Source organism: Aphidius gifuensis, linkage group LG2, assembly GCF_014905175.1.
Source record: "Aphidius gifuensis isolate YNYX2018 linkage group LG2, ASM1490517v1, whole genome shotgun sequence".
In the NCBI taxonomy this organism is placed as follows: Eukaryota; Metazoa; Arthropoda; class Insecta; order Hymenoptera; family Braconidae; genus Aphidius; species Aphidius gifuensis.
Genome location: NC_057789.1, coordinates 3,748,297 through 3,765,314, shown reverse-complemented (window position 1 = coordinate 3,765,314; position 17,018 = coordinate 3,748,297). Strand labels below are relative to the sequence as shown.

The window sequence follows — 17,018 nt, the reverse complement described above, 5'->3', positions numbered from 1 at the left end:
ACAAAAAAAAAAATCAAAGAAAAAAAAAAAATATACATCAGACTGTGGGGCAGTTGTTGTGGTCATCTTTCGTTCGAGTTTCGACTGGAGTTTTTAAGGGCGCAGACAGAACTGCTGGGTGAGAAAGAACGAAAAGATTTAGAAAAAAAAAATAAAAAATAGCTATAGTTTTACAGAATATAAAATAAATAATTATTTTCATTAATTATATAATATTATTTAATAATATATTAATACAAAATCAAGTTATAAAATTTTTTTATTTTTTTTTTAAATCATCTTGCATGAAAAAAAAGAAAAGAAAAAATATACTTAGAAATAGAAAATAAATGAGAAAGAGTGGTGAAAAAAGAAGGCATTGGCGGTGAGGCATTTTGAATAAAAAAAATTATTTTTTTTTAAATAAAAAAGCCTACACCGCTCCGCCGGTTCCCTGAGACCCTAACTTGTGACGTCGCGTCCGATATCTCACAGGCTAGATTCTCTGGTATTGGCGATTAATTCAGCCTATTTTTATTATTTATGTGATGGTGAATTTTCCAAAATAAATAATCATAAATATATGTATATTTTTAATTTAAATTATAAGAATAATATTTGTTAATTATCAATAAAACAAATCAATAAATAAATTTAAAATAAACAATTTATATTATATTTTTATTTTATTTTTAACTATGATACAATGCTTAGTATTAAGTTTGTTATTTTTAATTTTAAATAAGCAACATTGTATTACAATTTAACAATATTAATTATAAAAAAAAAACTAATAATATAAAATTGTAATTAATTTATCGCTATTTTTTTGTATTAAAAAAAATGTTTTACTTATATTTTAAATTATTAAATACTTTGTTTTTCTTTTCTGATTAACATTTTATAAATTTTGTGATATTGAGCGTATTTTAAAATTAAAAAAAAAAAATATGAATTTTGTTTGTTTTGTTTATTTGTTTATTCACTTAAATCATCATCTGAAATTGCATTTCTTTTTTGTCCATTAACAAGCCTACTTAATTCAGCAGCTGAATAACCAAGTATACTTTTTAAATCACAATCAAATTTATAAGCAAATCTTTTACCAGATACTTTTGATATCATATCACCTTCATAATAATAACGTAATGCACGACTTAATTTTTCATAATTCATTGATGGTTTATTTTTTCTTTTACCCCATAATTGTGCAACTGTTTCTGGACGTTGTAATCTAAATTGTCCTTCAGTACCTTCCCATAATATAATACCTCTGTGTTCTTTTGACGTTAATAATTCTAATAAAAATTGCCAAAGTTGTATTTGACCAGTATTTGTTGTTTTATTTAATTGTACTGTTTGTGTTGATGTTCCTGATTCAGCTGTTGATGATTCTTGACTTGTGTTACCATTTAAATGTGGTGGTGTTGGAGGTGGTGGTGGTGGTTGATGATAAATTGATGGTGGTCTTGGTTGTAATGGCCTGTGATATGGACCTGGTAATTGTACTTGTGATTGACTACTTTGAATTGGATTTATTTTTGTTTGATTACTTTGTGTTGGATTCATTTTCATTTGATTATGCTGAATTGAATTTATTTTTGTTGAACTATTCACATTTGTATTTAACTTTGTTTTATTACTTGTATGTGATTTTTTTTTATTATTTTCTACTGGATTTTCATTCAGTTCTGGATCTGGTTGTACCACAGCTAAAACGAAAATACAATAATCATTTTTATTACTCAATAATCATTCAAATTTCTTGATAATTAATAAGTTCATAAAACAATTAACTCACCAACAAATTTACACTTTTTTAACAGTTCAAGATGTGTCCAAAAAACATCACCAGGATCATCAGGAGCCTTGATATGAAAATCTGTCATTTGAAGTGCACACAATTCTGCTCCAGTTATATTCCAATCGGACAAGTGAATTTTTTTTAAATTAAACTGTCTAACTGCCCACTGAATCCAATGTTTTACATGTGTTTGGTCCCATAACATTGGATCATATGGAATTTTTAAACGATCCTTTAATTTAAAAATATATACATTAATGTCTTAGAAAAAAAAAATAAGTTTACTAATTATAATGAATAATTATTTACCTGTTCTTGTTTGAAATGAGTGTCAATCATCCATCTAAGAACCTTTGATTTTCCATGTTCTTGTGGAGCAACTGGTTCTTTTGAATAAATAAATTATTAATTAAACAATCAAATATAAAATCCATTTTACTAAATTAAAAATTTTAATAACTATTTACCAGTATTTTCAGGTTCTTCAGAATAATCCTCAGCTGGTTTGAGAACATCAACAATATTAATTTTTTTTTGATGATATTTTATTTCAACATTAACTTGAACCAGTCCTTCACCCTGTACACATTGATCAACTAAATTTTTGTGTCCCTCCAACTGTAATAAAACAAACAATTATAAAACAGTCCAACAATTAAATACAGTGATAAAATTATTTTTAAAAAATAAAAACCTCTTGTGAATCTTGTAGCCAAAATTTAAAATCACTAATATCATAATTAGTTCTGATTTGTAAGAGATTTTTTAATTTTGACAAAGGTTCACGTATATCCATATGCTGTGATAAAACTCCTTCGTTACTGTTGTCATCACCAATGATGGAATCAACATCTGGATAATTTGTTTCTATATCTAAAGCTGAACTTTGATGATCAAGACTTGACAAAATATCATCATCCTGGGTTAAAAGTGTTTCTGGTTCCATTTTTATTGGTTTCAGACCATAATCATCATCACCGTTATAACTAAATAAACAAATTATAAATTAATAATGCTTATAATAATAATTAGCTATTCAATTAATATAATTTAATTACTTTAATATATAAAAACACTATTGGTTTTATTTATTTTATAATAAAACAGCTGAATAATTATTTTTTAATAATAATATATTTTTTTAGGTTATATTTTTGCATGTTATTAAAAGCTGTACCTTCTTTCTGAATCTGAATGTTGACTTGAATGAGCCATTACAATAATTACAATAATTTGAATGTCAAAATAATGTTATTCAATTTTTTTAATAACAAAACAACATAAATCATCAGATAAAAACAATTTGTTGTCGTGGAATGAAAATTATTTGTTGACGCTCTTGTGTACTTTGGAACGACTTGGAACGACTGACTGAAACATAAAATATAAATCAGCACCAGGGTGCAGCACTTATGATGATGATGGTGATCATCATCATCATCTAGAGAAAGTAATCTTAAATACAAGTACAATTTAATAAAAATAAATTTATTAAAAACATTCAACATCATAATATAAAAAATCATAATAAAATGATTTTAAAATTAAAAAAATGAATAAACATTAATTTTCAATAAAATTAATATAAATTAAAACAATAATTAATCATAATTTTTTTTTAGTAACTTTGTTAATAAATTTTTTTAAAACATAATGTTTATTTTCATTGTATAATGTCAAAAGATTATGTCCAGAATAATTTTGTATTGTTGTTTTAGCACCACTTAGTAATAATAATTTTGTTATTTCTATATGTTCATTTTCCAATGAATGAAATACAGCTGTTTTGCCAGATTTATGATCACGTAAATTAACATCAGCACCACTATTTATCAATAATTCAACAGCTTCATTGTTACCATTTTGAGTACAATAATGTATAGCTGCCATACCTTTGAGAAACAAATAATAAAATCATAAATTAAAAATGATAATAATTGTCAATGAAAATTATAAATGTTACCTGATGAATCAATGTGATCTAAATCCTTTGGATTTTTAATATTTTTGATGAGTAATGAAATGAATGGTGATTGTTGATAACAAGCAATTGTCAATGAAGAATCATGAGCCAACCTTGACGATGATGGATCAGCACCAGCTTCAAGTAACATATGAATAATTTCATCAATTACTTCATATTTAATAGCCAATTCAAGTGCAGTTTCACCAGTTTTAGCAGCAACATCAACATGTAATTTACAACCACGAAGTACTAACAATTGTCTTTTAACTGTCAATAAATTATTACTCAAAACAGCATTGTGAATATTTAAATATCCATTTGCATCAAAATTTATTGCATCATGATAGTCTTGTTTTAACATTGTGTACATTTTTTTTACAAGTGGATCATGTATTTTTGTTTGATTATTATTTTCATCAAATTGATTTTTTGATTCTTGTAAACGTGATAACATTTTATCCAATTTATCTTGAAAATTTTCATTGTTATTTGATGAATTTTCTTGATGAAAGAGTGATGTATCATTATCTACACTTTCAACAGGACAAATATTTTCAAGTGAAATTGTTGATTGTTCATTATGTTTTTCTGTCTCAGCTGGATATGTTGGTGAATCTTCATCTAATGGCAAAATAATTATTTTATTATTTATTGAATTTTCATTAATACTAACTGTACTTGTTGATGCAAATTTTTTCGTTACAAAATCATCATTATCGAAATTATTTAATCTTTTTCTTGGATTATCAACGACAAACGTATTAAAATCTTTGTCATTTAAAATTACTTCAACTGGTTTGTTATTTTCTATTGAATTTGAATTTTCAGATTGATTTGCTACTGCAGTTGTTGGAGGTATTGATAAATCATCAATTGCAATTTGGTTATCATCAAATGAGACTATATTCCAAGTGTCAATATCTTCGAAAATTTGTATCTCTGAATTTACATTGTCATCATCATTGACAATCCAAATGTCATGATAATTAAAATTTTGTTCATTTGATACTGTAGCCAACACATTGTGTGCTGACGTTGTTGTTGTTATTTGATTACTCATTTATAATAATTTTTAAATACCTCTTTAGTTCTTATACAGTAAAAAAATATATACTTATTTTTTTTTTAAACATACTTTGCAGATTCTATTGTTCATTGTTGAATCACCGTCATTCTGTTAAAAACAATAACAATTTTTTTTTTTCATTCTAATTAATTGAAAGTGTTTTATTTTAAATGCGTGTAACACACATTTTAGTCAAATTTTAAAATTACTATTAATTTTAATCAACAATATATCGTATTTAAAAAAACACTATGTAATTTTTTTTTTTCATTTGTTTTTGTTTTTACACATGATAACAAAAATATGATTATTATATTACATTATTATCATTCATGGAGGTGTATAAGGAGGGTAATCTCTCGAATTTCACTGAAGCTCACAGAATGGAGCAAGTCAGTACGTTTTTCTGCCAGTGATGACGCTAGTGAGACGAGTGCCCAAAGTCACATGTTGTTTTTGTTTATATTTTTTTTTTTTTTTGTGTAGCTTAAATTAAGAGTATTCCTTCATTATGTAAAAAATAATACAACTACATAATACATTATTTATTAACAAGTAAAATTAAAGCAATTTATTTTAATTTACAGTGTCTAAGAAAAATGTCATAAACTAAAATTAATGTTGCTTACCATATAATTTCTTATAATCACATCAATTCTTTAGCTTCATCTTTTTTTAGCTACTGTTTTCATTTTGGTATTTTTTATGATAATGGCGCTTTAATGTTAAATAAATAATTTTTTATTAAAAGATCATTCCAAATAAATTTTATTTCAATTAGGTACATGTGATGCAAATGTTGACATAAAAATAATAATATAGTCAATTGAAGTATTGAAAAAATATAAAAATAGACAACTTATTGAGGATGAATATCAAGGTGTGTGTTGTACAAAATTTACAAAATGTTTATGATGACATTAATGCATAAAACCAGGAAAACCAAGTTTTAGATAAATTAGTTATATGCTAAATAAATAAATAAATGAATAAAAAAAAGTCAAAAAACACCAAAGGGTTTGTATTTGTATCGTGCTGTTGGTGATGGAAAAACCATGTTGATGGATCTCTTTTAGGATTGTTGTGAAATAATTTATATCATAATTATTTTAATAATAATATAAATAAATAATTAATAAATATCATTGTTTACAGATTGAGAAAAAAGAACATGTACTTTTTTTTTATTTATGCTAGATGTACATAGTAAAATTCATCAAGTTAAAAAAACAATAAAACGTGTTAATAGTAGTACAAAACTTCAACTATTTGATCCATTACCACCAGTTGCTGATATGATTATTGAAAAATCATGGCTTTTATGTTTTAATAGATTTCAGACAAGACAAAATTAAATTTAAAAAAATCATGATGAATTAAAAGCATTAAATTTAATATTTGATAATCATAGGTAACTGATATTGCTGGTATTTTAATAAAAAAAAATACCAAGCACAAGCAGGAGGCTAAAGAAAAGATGAAGCTAAGAAATTATTGCAGCAAAAGGAATTATGTGGTATAAGCCACATCAATTTCTTATAGCTACATTTGTTCTTTGGCCACTGCTTGTTCTTGGTATTTTAATTTATTATAATGTTTTAATTTAATTTTATTTGTTAGATAAATGAGTAAAATTCCAAGGACAAACAGTGGCCCAAGAAAAAATCGAGCAAAGGAATTAATGCAGCCAAAAAAATTATTGGATAAGCAGCATTAATTTTATAACTCTATTTTTTCCTTGGCCACTGCTTGTCTTTGGTATTTATTATTTAGTAAACAAATGAAATTATAGCAATATATCTTAATAAAAAAAATACCAAGGGCAAGCAGCGGCCAAGGAAAAAATGGAGCTAAGAAATTAATGATGCTTACCACATAATTTCTTTGGTCACATCAATTCCTTAACTTTTGGTCTAATAGTAGCATTTTCCATTTTCCAACCAAATCATCTGGGTCTTGTATTTTGATAATATAACAGCGATTTTTACCTTGTCCAATTTTTAATCTTTAATTAATTCCTGAATCAAGTGATACAACTAAACAATAATTTTTTAACACTTGTATAAATGGAATAAAATTTTCTCTTTGTAATCGACTTTCATGTAAATCATCAGGAGCTGTATTACTTGTTGTAACAACATGTTAATGATTGCAATCATTACACGTTCAAATAATTCAGTAAATAATGGTTTTAATATCGTTGCATCAGCAACATCATCTGAAAACTATCAAAATATAAAAGCCATGATTTTTCAATAATCATATCAGCAACTGGTGGTATTGGATCAAATGGTTAAAGTTTTGTACTACTATTAACACGTTTTATTGTTTTTTTAACTTGATGAATTTTACTATGTACATCTAGCATAAATAAATAAAAATGTACACGTTCTTTTTTCTCAATCTGTAAACAATGATATTTATTAATTATTTATTTATATTATTATTAAAATAATTGTGATATAAATTAGCTTACAACAATCCTAAAAGAGATCCATCAACATGGTTTTTCCATCACCATACAAATACAAATCCTCTGGTGATTTTTTTGTCTTTTTTCTTTACCAACTAATTTCTCCAAAAGACTTGGTTTTCCTGGTTCATATCCATTAATGTCATCATGAACATTTTTGTTTTTTTTTTTTTCAATACTTCAATTGGACTATATTATTATTTTTTATGTCAACATTTGCATCACATGTACCTAATTGAAATAAAATTTATTTGGAATGATCTTTTTAATAAAAAATTATTTATTTAACATTAAAGTAATTCATTATCATAAAAAAAATACCAAATGAAAACAGTAGCTAGATGAAGCTAAAGAATTGATGTGATTATAAAGAAATTATATGGTAAGCAACATTAATTCCTTAGCTTTATCTTTTTCTTAGACACTGTAAATTAAAATAAATTGCTTTAATTTTACTTGTTAAATAAATAATGTATTATGTAGTTGTATTATTTTTTTACATAATGAAGGAATACTCTAACTAAGCTACACAAAAAAAAAAAAAAATATAAACAAAAACAACATGTGACTTTGGGCACTCGTCCCACTAGCGTCATCACTGGCAAAAAAATGTACTGACTTGCTCCATTCCGTGAGCTTCAACAGCTCCCTATGCCAATACACAGTGTGACGTCACAGATTACCCTCCTTGTTAAACTCCATGTTATCATTATATTATTAAAACATTGAATTTGCACAATGTAAGATACTCAAACCAAACGTAAAAAAAAAAATTGGCATTGACATTGAAATGATAAATATCTAGATGGAGCCAGTACCAATTTACAAAGCGCGTAATTTGTTCTACTTTGTTTTTAAAAATGAATATAAAATAAAAAAAAAAATTCGCACACACAAAACACTCGAGAAACATAGACAGAAAAGCAAATTTTTTCTTATCAAAATAATAATAAATATAATAAAATATAACCGACAATATTCAAGTATAAAAAAAAATGTCACAGACTAAATATTTATCTGTATTTTTGCATGTCAATTAAAATGGAAATAAAATAATAATAATTTTAATTAATTATAATATATAATATTATATAAATAATAATATAGTAATGGTAGTAATGATTGCAACAAGACGGCGAGACATTATCTATAATTTTTTATTCCCCTTGAATTTTTTTTTTTTCATCTTCAACTGTCTGGTCCAAAAACAAGCTTGATTTATCCGGTTAACGATGATTGAACGAGACAAAATCATACGATGAAATTTATTAACCAATCAAAATTAAAAATTTTCAAAAGTTCATCTCAATGCATTGCCCAATAAAATGTAATAAACGTCATCAAAATTTATGATGTAGTTAAATTAATAATTGAAAAAATATTTCACACTTAAAAATTTAAAAAAAAAAAAAAAACTCAGCACTGATTTTGTTATTTTCAGAGGCAAAGAAAAAAAAAAAAGAACAACTGTCAGTTGATTTTCGTTTTAAGAAAAAAATATTGCACCGATTAGTATGATTAATTGGGTATTTATTATAAATAATCACAAGTGACTTGTGGTAATAATTATTGATAGCGTGGATAATCATCAACGTCATAATGTTATTTTGAATGTATGCGAAAAATGTGGGGATGAAAAATGATAAAATTTTTATTTTTTTCATAATCATAAATAATATCGTAGGTGTTTAATAACGACGAATGGGATCATGTTGTTAAACAAGGTTATCAATAATTTTTTTTGAATAAAAAATAAATATGTACCATGAGATAAGTGGACACGCTGAAGAGTTAAGAGAAGATTTTTGTTGTACAAATGCCAGTTAGAGTTATAACACTCGACAGATGATCATCGCCGTTAATAAAAACTTGTTGAATTTTAAATAACATTTAAATTTTATATGAAATATTTTGTTATAATATATTTAAAATGACTCAAAGTATAACGACAAATCAAAAACCAATGTCAATTGTTAGACAAAGTTTTTGTTCAAAAAAATATTTAACAGCAACATTAACAACAATATTATTTTCATCAATTGTAACATTTATAATATTTTGGTGTACAGATGTATTACAAAGTTCTTTAATATCAAAACTTGTTGTTAGTAATAATACACCAATGTTTGAATGGTGGTCAAAACCACCAGTACGTGCATTATATAAAATAAAAATATTTAATTATACAAATGTTGAAGATTTTGAAAGTGGTAAAGCAAATAAATTAAAAGTTGAAGAAGTTGGTCCATATATTTATCGTGAAACAGTGACAAGAATTGATAAAAAATTTTATCCAAATGGTACAATATCATTTAGAGAAAAAAGAAATTTTCAATGGGAAGGTGGTAGTCCAGATGATGAAATTGTAACGGTACCAAGTGTTCCATTAATATCAGCAATTGCAATGGCACGTGATCAACCATTTTACATTCAAATGGCATTAACATCAGCAATATCATTTCTTGATACAATTAAGCTGAAATCAACTGGTCCATTTGTTAATGTACATGCTGGTGGTTTATTATGGGGTTATGATGATAATTTATTTAATGCTGCTAAACCATTTATTAAGCTACAAAAAAATATACCATTTGATAAATTTGGCTTACTTGCATATGTAAGTATTAATAATTTTATTGATAAAGATAATAAGATCAAAAAATAATCAACAGCTAAGCTATTTCTAATTTATTTCTAACAGAAAAATGGCATTTCTGAACATTCATTGACCATGAATACCGGACAAGATGATCATAAAAAACTTGGTTTAATTGAAAGGGTTGGAGGCAATAGTAATAGACATGTTTGGAATGATGATGAGTGTGATCAAGTTTATGGAACAGAGGGTTATATGTTTCCTCCAAATATGTATGATGATCCAAATTCAACTCTTGATATTTATTCTGTTGAAATGTGTCGAACATTAAGATTAAAAAGAAATGGAAATGGTAAATCATTTGATATACCAACACTAAAGTAAGTCAAAATAATCATTAATTATGAATTTATAATTTTAATTTATTATAAATCTTTTTTTATTTTTTTAAAGATTTTCACCACCTGCAGATACATTTACATCAACTCCAATAAAAAATTCATGTTTTTGTCCCATAAGTAATAATGAAAGTGAAAAAAAAACTAGTTGTCCACCAGCTGGAATATTTAATGGTTCAGCATGTACATTTGGTTTACCAATAGTATCATCATTTCCACATTTTTTAAATGGTGATCCAATGTTACGAGAAAATATTGATGGCTTAAATCCATCGAGTGAACTTCACGAGACTCATATTGAAGTTCATCCGGTAATTATTAATCATATAATCATGATAAATATTTTCAATTTAGAAATAATAGTTATTAATTAATAATGTCATTGTTGTGTTTATTCAGCGAGTTGGAATATTAATTGGAGGTTCATCTAAAATACAAATTAATATTGAAGCAAGAAGAGCAGCATCAGTACCATTTCTTGGAAAAATAAAAGATGGACAAATATTACCACTAATATGGATTGAAGTTACTGTTGATAAAATTCCAGAGCCAATACTCAGTCTTATGTGGCATGCTTATTTTACAATAACTATTGCTGAAATTATTATCAAATGGATCAGTGTTTTGGGTGTTATTATACCAACTTTTATTATGATTAATATATTTATTAAAAATCGAAAATATCATGACTTTGCTGATAAGAAAAATATAACTAGGCAAAATAAATTTCTCGATGGAAGTATAAAAAAAATTCAGGATGGCTCTGGTGTATGATAAAATTTTCATAGATTATTTTTAAATTCAATAAATATATTAATCAATGGTGATAAGACTGTTAATTTTAAAAAATTTCACATACTAATTTAATTATTAAGTTAAAATATTATCAAAATTAATTTTCATTATTATTTAAAATTTAAAAGTTTAAAATACTTTTTTTAGTATTTTTAAAAAATAATTGTTATTCTTAATTTATAGTTTAAAAAAAAATATTAAATTTATTTTTAATAGATTATATTGTAGTTATACTGATAACGGGTATATTTTTTTGTATTGTTTATTTAATGTTATTATTAATGAGTTTAAATAAAATGTTGTTAAAAATTTCAATGTATATGTATTTTTATTATTTTTTTTTTTAATCTTTGTAATATATTTTTGTAATCATGGGTGAATTAAAATGTCAATGTGATAATGAATCACGTGATAAATAAGTGATATGAAGAAATTAAGTGGCGCTATAGTATATATTAATAGATATTTCTATTTTATTTGCAATAAATATAATAATTTGATTGACTTAATTATCATTGCTATTTAATCATTTAATTTTTTTCTTTAATTTTAAATGACTTTATTAGGTTTTTTTTTATTTTACTCAACAAATTGTTGACAGGAAAAAACAGGGAAAAAATAAATAAACACACCCATAATTTATTGCAATTGATTTCAGACGAGCAAAAAAGTAACAAGTTCAATGAGTTTAAATTTATAATGATCTGGCGTATTAAGTAATTATTTTTTTTTTTTTATAAAAAATATCTTATCATCGACTATATTATTTTCATATACTATATTATATCATTGCTTGAAAGTTTTAAGTCTATACCAACTAATAATCTTCAACTATAAAGCTAAAAAAATATACCACTTCAAAAACTTGGAATTATTGTTTAGGTATTTATTTATTTTTTTTTTATTTATGAATAATTAAATTCACATCATACAAGTTTTTAAATTACAAAAAAAAAAAAAAAACAAAAGTTTGTTTTTCTTTTACGAGCACATTGGCGCGCTACGCGCGCCTGTATCTATACCTTCTAAAAGGTTCATTGTTCATTGATTTTATAAACACAAAAATTATCATAAAAAAGAAAAAGAATGAATAAATTGACGAAAAATTTTTTTAATTTATTTATTTACACATAGATCACACATAATTCACACGTAATTTTTAGTCTAATAACATCAAGATTGAATGTTTACTGAAAAAGTTGTGCTACCTTAATATGTCAATTTTTAAAAAAAATATAAAAAATATTAAAAAAAATTTTATTTTGAATTATTTCTTCACACATAAAAAACACATAATTCGCACAAAATTTTAAGCCCAATCGCATCAAGATCTAATAATTATTAAAAAAGTTGTGCTAGCTTAATACGCCAATTTTTAAAAAAAATATAAAAAATATTAAAAAAAATTTTCTTTCAAATTTATTTCTTCACACATAAAAAACACATAATTCGCACAAAATTTCAAGCCCAATTGCATCGAGATTCGATGATTATTGAGAAAGTTGTGCTAGCTTAATATTTGAATTTTTTAAAAAAATGTAAAAAATAAAAAAAAAATTTTCTTTCAAATTTATTTCTCCACACATAAAAAACACATAATTCGCACAAAATTTTAAGCCCAATTGCATCGAGATCCGATGATTATTAAAAAAGTTGTGCTAGCTTAATATGTCAATTTTTAAAAAAAATATAAAAAATATTTAAAAAAATTTTCTTTCAAATTTATTTCTTCACACATAAAAAACACATAATTTGCACAAAATTTTAAGCCTAATTGCATCGAGATACGATGATCATTGAGAAAGTTGTGCTAGCTTAATATTTGAATTTTTAAAAAAAATGTAAAAAATAAAAAAAAAATTTTCTTTTAAATTTATTTCTTCACACATAAAAAACACATAATTCGCACAAAATTTTGAGCCTAATTGCATCGAGATCCGATGATTATTGAAAAAGTTGTGCTAGCTTAATATGTCAATTTTAAAAAAAAATATAAAAAATATTAAAAAAAATTTTCTTTCAAATTTATTTCTTCACACATAAAAAACACATAATTCGCACAAAATTTTAAGCCCAATTGCATCGAGATCCGATGATTATTAAAAAAGTTGTGCTGGCTTAATATGTCAATTTTAAAAAAAAAAATATAAAAAATATGAAAAAAAATTTTGTTTACTCGCTTTTTTTTGTTGTTTTTTCGTTGCTAACGAAATGAATAAAAAAATAATAGAAAAAGGCAAACAGAAAGAAATTTGTATGAGAGTAAATGAGAAAAAAACAATGACCAATCAAATGTCCGGAAGACCGATGATGTTTGTCCTTTTTATATTAGGATTATGTAAGCTGGAGAAAAATATAGATGATTTAAAAAATTGATGGAATCGGAAAACCGAAAAATTTTGAATGTTAAAGAGTGCGATAAAATTTTGGACTTATGTTTCCGTCAAATATGTATATTTAAAGACTCAATGCAGTATGTTAATATATTTCCAACATTTAGAATAATCAGAGAGGGCAAAGGTGAATCATTCAGTATTCCAACACTCAATTAAGCAAAAAATAAAATAATTATTCTAAATGTATAATTTGTTATATTTCTTGATGCAATATGAAATTGTTTCAGATATTTAAATATTATTTAAAACGTTCATTACTCAAGGATTCATTTTATCAATGTCCTCGCAATGCTTCGCCTATAAAAAAATATTTTTAAATAAATATAAATCCAGGTAGAAAATAAAACCAGTATACCTGGAAATTAATAAAAAAAACATTACACAATACGATGATCGTTTGATTAAAATATGTATAATAAAAAAAAAAAAAGGATGATGACAAAACTGATGACTATTTTGCTTGACTTGAATAATGTTTTTGTATAAAAAAAAAAAATAAGACAATTTAATTTTATTATAAATTTATCGATAATAAAATTCTATTTATCAATCGAAAAATTAATTTATTCAAATAAACAAAGGTACGTATTACACGTGTCATGAATATATAAATAAAATGTTATTGCTCATTTATTTTTTGTTGATCCTTTTCATTTTTTTTTCTTCGCAAATGCAACAAAAAAATTACAAGTCAGTGTTAAGAAACTTCCTTATGACGTTAAAAGGTTGACATTAACCATGACAATTTTTTGAAATTATTAAAAAAAAAATACATAAACATATGATAATTTAAGTTCAATTATATTTTTTTTCTACAGCAACAATTTTTTCGTTGTTTGATTATTATGTATTGAATCGTTCATTGTATTTATTTATTCTTTATTGATCAATTACGTTTGTGCTTGTAAAAAATTCAGTGTCAAAGTCAACGGGTATGATATTTTATCTACTTAAAGACAAGTCTTCAATACAAATTATCTATTTGCTTTTGAATTTAGACAATAACGACAACAATTTGGAGAACTTTTGTATATAAATTTTTAATAATTTAAATTGTGAATATTTAAAATAGTTTTACTTGTTATTGTGAAAGATTTAATTTATTCTAAAAAAAAAAATTATTATCAATTTTTAAAAATGATTGAGACATTTGAAAAACGTACGTCAATTATTAGAGATAAATATGTTAAAAAACGTTTTACAATAACATTGATAAGTGTAATGTTTACATCAATGATAATATTTTTAATTTTTTGGTGTACAAATTTATTTGAAAATACAATATCATCAATAGTTGTAATTAAAAATAATACATTTATCCATAAATGGTGGTCAAAACCACCAATTCAAGCACTTTATAAAATAAAAATATTTAATTATACAAATTTTGAAGATTTTAAAAATGGAAAAGCAGATAAATTAAAAGTTGAAGAAGTTGGTCCATATATTTATCGTGAAATATTAACAAGAGTTGAACAAAAATTTCATGATAATGGTACAATATCATTTAGAGAAAAAAGAGAATTTCAATTTCTCGGTGGTAGATCTGTTGATGAAATTGTAACAGTACCAAATGTGCCATTATTATCAGCAATGAGTATGGCTCGTAATTCACCGTTTGTTTTTAAATTTGGACTATCTCTAGGTTTTTCAATTTTTGGAGATTTTGGATATGAATCATCTGGACCATTTTTAAATCTAACTGTTAGTCAATTTTTGTGGGGTTATGATGATTCACTTTTTTCTGCAGCTAAATCATTTTCTCCAACGCGTATACCATTTGATAAATTTGGAGTTCTTGCTTATGTAAGTAAAAAAATTTCTCAATTTACTTTTGTCAGCTTGAAAATTTATCTGTATAAATATAATTGTAGAAAAATGGAATTTCAAGTCGTCGAATAACAATGAATACTGGTCAAATAAATTATCAAAAATTTGGCTTGATTGAAAAAATCGATGGAGTGGATGATGTCGATATGTACAATGACAAAATTTGTGACACTATTTATGGCACTGATGGGACAATTTTTCCTTCGATAATGTTCAGAAAACCAGATGCATTAATGACCGTTTACATAATGGAAATGTGCAGAACATTACAACTTACTAGAGTAGGAACTGGTACATCATTCGGAATGCCAACATTAATGTAAGTACCTCAAAAAAAAATATACAGTTTCTTTAAAAATACTAGTTTGATTATGTTTTTTAAAATGTTTTTCAAAGCTATCAAATAGTGCCAGATAGTTTTATAGCAACACCGACAGAACATAGCTGTTTTTGTTCGAAAAAAAATAATGAACTAACATGTCCACCAGCTGGAATATTTATTGGATCACCAAAATGTACTTTTGGCACTTCAATTGTAACATCATTACCTCATTTCTACGGAGGTGATCCAATTTTGTGGAAAGACATTGAAGGAATTAATCCCAAAAAAGAACTTCATAATTCACAGATAGAAATTCATCCAGTTAGTTTTTTGCTTTGCTTATATGATTTTAAAAATTTTTTAAAATATATTTTCATTTATTTTAGCGACTTGGATTTATGATTGGTGGATCATCAAAAGTTCAAATGAATATCGAGGCAAAACGTTCATCATCTTTTCCTTTTTTGGGTAAAATTAAAGATGGACAAATAATGCCAATAGTTTGGGCTGATGTTTCAGTTGATGAAATTCCAGAACCAATGCTAACTGTTTTGTGGCATGGTTATTTTACTATTGAATTAATTGAAACTTTATTTAAATGGTGCAGTATTTTAGGTATTATATTACCAATTATTATATTTATACATAATTCACGTCAATATGATCATTATAAAAATCATGAAATGCTATATGAGGTCGATGTCATGGAACAAAATCGATTGCTCGCATCACAAGAGACATGAAAAAAAGAATTTTAAATAATATTTTTAAATACTTTTGATTTATTTTTAATTTATATTCATTGTAAACAATTTTTTTTATTCATTATTATTTGTATAAAAAATAAAACGATGATAGAACTGAGTTTATTTTAAAACATTTTTGATGTTTGCTAATTTATTCGGCTTTGGATTTTTCTAAAATTTTATGGTAGGTTTTTTTTATCAGTATATGAATCAATTTATGCAGTGAAATGTTAATTAATTTAATTGAATCAATCCAATTTCAATAATTGGGAAATTGTTAAGGATTTTTTAAGTGGTAAAACTGATAAATGAAAATTTAAATAAGCTGGTGAGTAAAATATTAATAAGAGTTAATCAAAATAGTAGTACATTGTACAATGATAAAAAAAATTATCAATGACAAGATGGTAAGTCTGATGACGAAATAAAAACAGCTCAAAGTTTAGCCATTATTATCAGCTATGATAGATTTTTTTTTCGTTTAAAAATCTCGTCTTTAATTGAGATTTAAAAGGAAATCTACAACATAATTTATTGATACTTCAGCTAATGAACTTTAAGAATATTTTTCTTGATAATTATTATAATAAAAATATTGAAAATGAAAAATTTTGTAAAAGAAATACGTATGTAGCAGTTGAAGAAAA

The 17,018-nt window shown here is 24.6% G+C and overlaps 4 protein-coding genes across 4 annotated transcripts; 2 read left to right on the top strand and 2 right to left on the bottom strand.

Moving 5' to 3' along the window:
* Window positions 1-646: 646 nt before the first annotated feature.
* On the bottom strand, window positions 647-3,156 carry LOC122848399 (DNA-binding protein Ets97D). The gene is made up of 6 exons (XM_044146456.1): window positions 2,961-3,156; window positions 2,478-2,769; window positions 2,251-2,401; window positions 2,093-2,169; window positions 1,781-2,015; window positions 647-1,691 (listed from the first exon to the last, which is right to left on the bottom strand). The coding sequence occupies exons 1-6, from the start codon at window positions 2,996-2,998 to the stop codon at window positions 958-960; spliced, it is 1,527 nt and encodes a 508-aa protein (XP_044002391.1). The 5' UTR covers window positions 2,999-3,156; the 3' UTR covers window positions 647-957.
* Window positions 3,157-3,253: 97 nt separating this feature from the next.
* LOC122848412 (nuclear factor NF-kappa-B p105 subunit-like) lies at window positions 3,254-5,186 on the bottom strand. Its single transcript, XM_044146478.1, has 2 exons — window positions 3,747-5,186; window positions 3,254-3,675 (listed from the first exon to the last, which is right to left on the bottom strand). The coding sequence occupies exons 1-2, from the start codon at window positions 4,807-4,809 to the stop codon at window positions 3,389-3,391; spliced, it is 1,350 nt and encodes a 449-aa protein (XP_044002413.1). The 5' UTR covers window positions 4,810-5,186; the 3' UTR covers window positions 3,254-3,388.
* A 3,883-nt stretch (window positions 5,187-9,069) lies between these two features.
* On the top strand, window positions 9,070-11,393 carry LOC122848395 (scavenger receptor class B member 1-like). Its single transcript, XM_044146450.1, has 4 exons — window positions 9,070-9,905; window positions 9,990-10,264; window positions 10,338-10,593; window positions 10,682-11,393. The coding sequence occupies exons 1-4, from the start codon at window positions 9,219-9,221 to the stop codon at window positions 11,054-11,056; spliced, it is 1,593 nt and encodes a 530-aa protein (XP_044002385.1). The 5' UTR covers window positions 9,070-9,218; the 3' UTR covers window positions 11,057-11,393.
* A 3,217-nt stretch (window positions 11,394-14,610) lies between these two features.
* Window positions 14,611-16,368, top strand: LOC122849387 (scavenger receptor class B member 1-like). The gene is made up of 5 exons (XM_044148082.1): window positions 14,611-14,691; window positions 14,740-15,279; window positions 15,348-15,622; window positions 15,700-15,946; window positions 16,012-16,368. The coding sequence occupies exons 1-5, from the start codon at window positions 14,611-14,613 to the stop codon at window positions 16,366-16,368; spliced, it is 1,500 nt and encodes a 499-aa protein (XP_044004017.1).
* Window positions 16,369-17,018: the final 650 nt, after the last annotated feature.

Bases quoted from the DNA above. Each gene is read 5' to 3' on its own strand.
- LOC122848399 (XM_044146456.1), bottom strand. From the start codon at position 2,998: ATGGCTCATTCAAGTCAACATTCAGATTCAGAAAGAAG. The intron at 2,402-2,477 runs GTTTTTATTTTT...GTTTTATTACAG, and splicing joins GGCTACAAGATTCACAAGAG to TTGGAGGGACACAAAAATTT. The intron at 1,692-1,780 runs GTGAGTTAATTG...TTTTCGTTTTAG, and splicing joins AAAAAAGTGTAAATTTGTTG to CTGTGGTACAACCAGATCCA.
- LOC122848412 (XM_044146478.1), bottom strand. From the start codon at position 4,809: ATGAGTAATCAAATAACAACAACAACGTCAGCACACAATGTGTTGGCT. The intron at 3,676-3,746 runs GTAACATTTATA...TGTTTCTCAAAG, and splicing joins AGATCACATTGATTCATCAG to GTATGGCAGCTATACATTAT.
- LOC122848395 (XM_044146450.1), top strand. From the start codon at position 9,219: ATGACTCAAAGTATAACGACAAATCAAAAACCAATGTCAATTGTTAGA. The intron at 9,906-9,989 runs GTAAGTATTAAT...TATTTCTAACAG, and splicing joins AATTTGGCTTACTTGCATAT to AAAAATGGCATTTCTGAACA. The intron at 10,594-10,681 runs GTAATTATTAAT...GTGTTTATTCAG, and splicing joins CTCATATTGAAGTTCATCCG to CGAGTTGGAATATTAATTGG.
- LOC122849387 (XM_044148082.1), top strand. From the start codon at position 14,611: ATGATTGAGACATTTGAAAAACGTACGTCAATTATTAGAGATAAATAT. The intron at 15,623-15,699 runs GTAAGTACCTCA...TGTTTTTCAAAG, and splicing joins TTCGGAATGCCAACATTAAT to CTATCAAATAGTGCCAGATA. The intron at 15,947-16,011 runs GTTAGTTTTTTG...CATTTATTTTAG, and splicing joins CACAGATAGAAATTCATCCA to CGACTTGGATTTATGATTGG.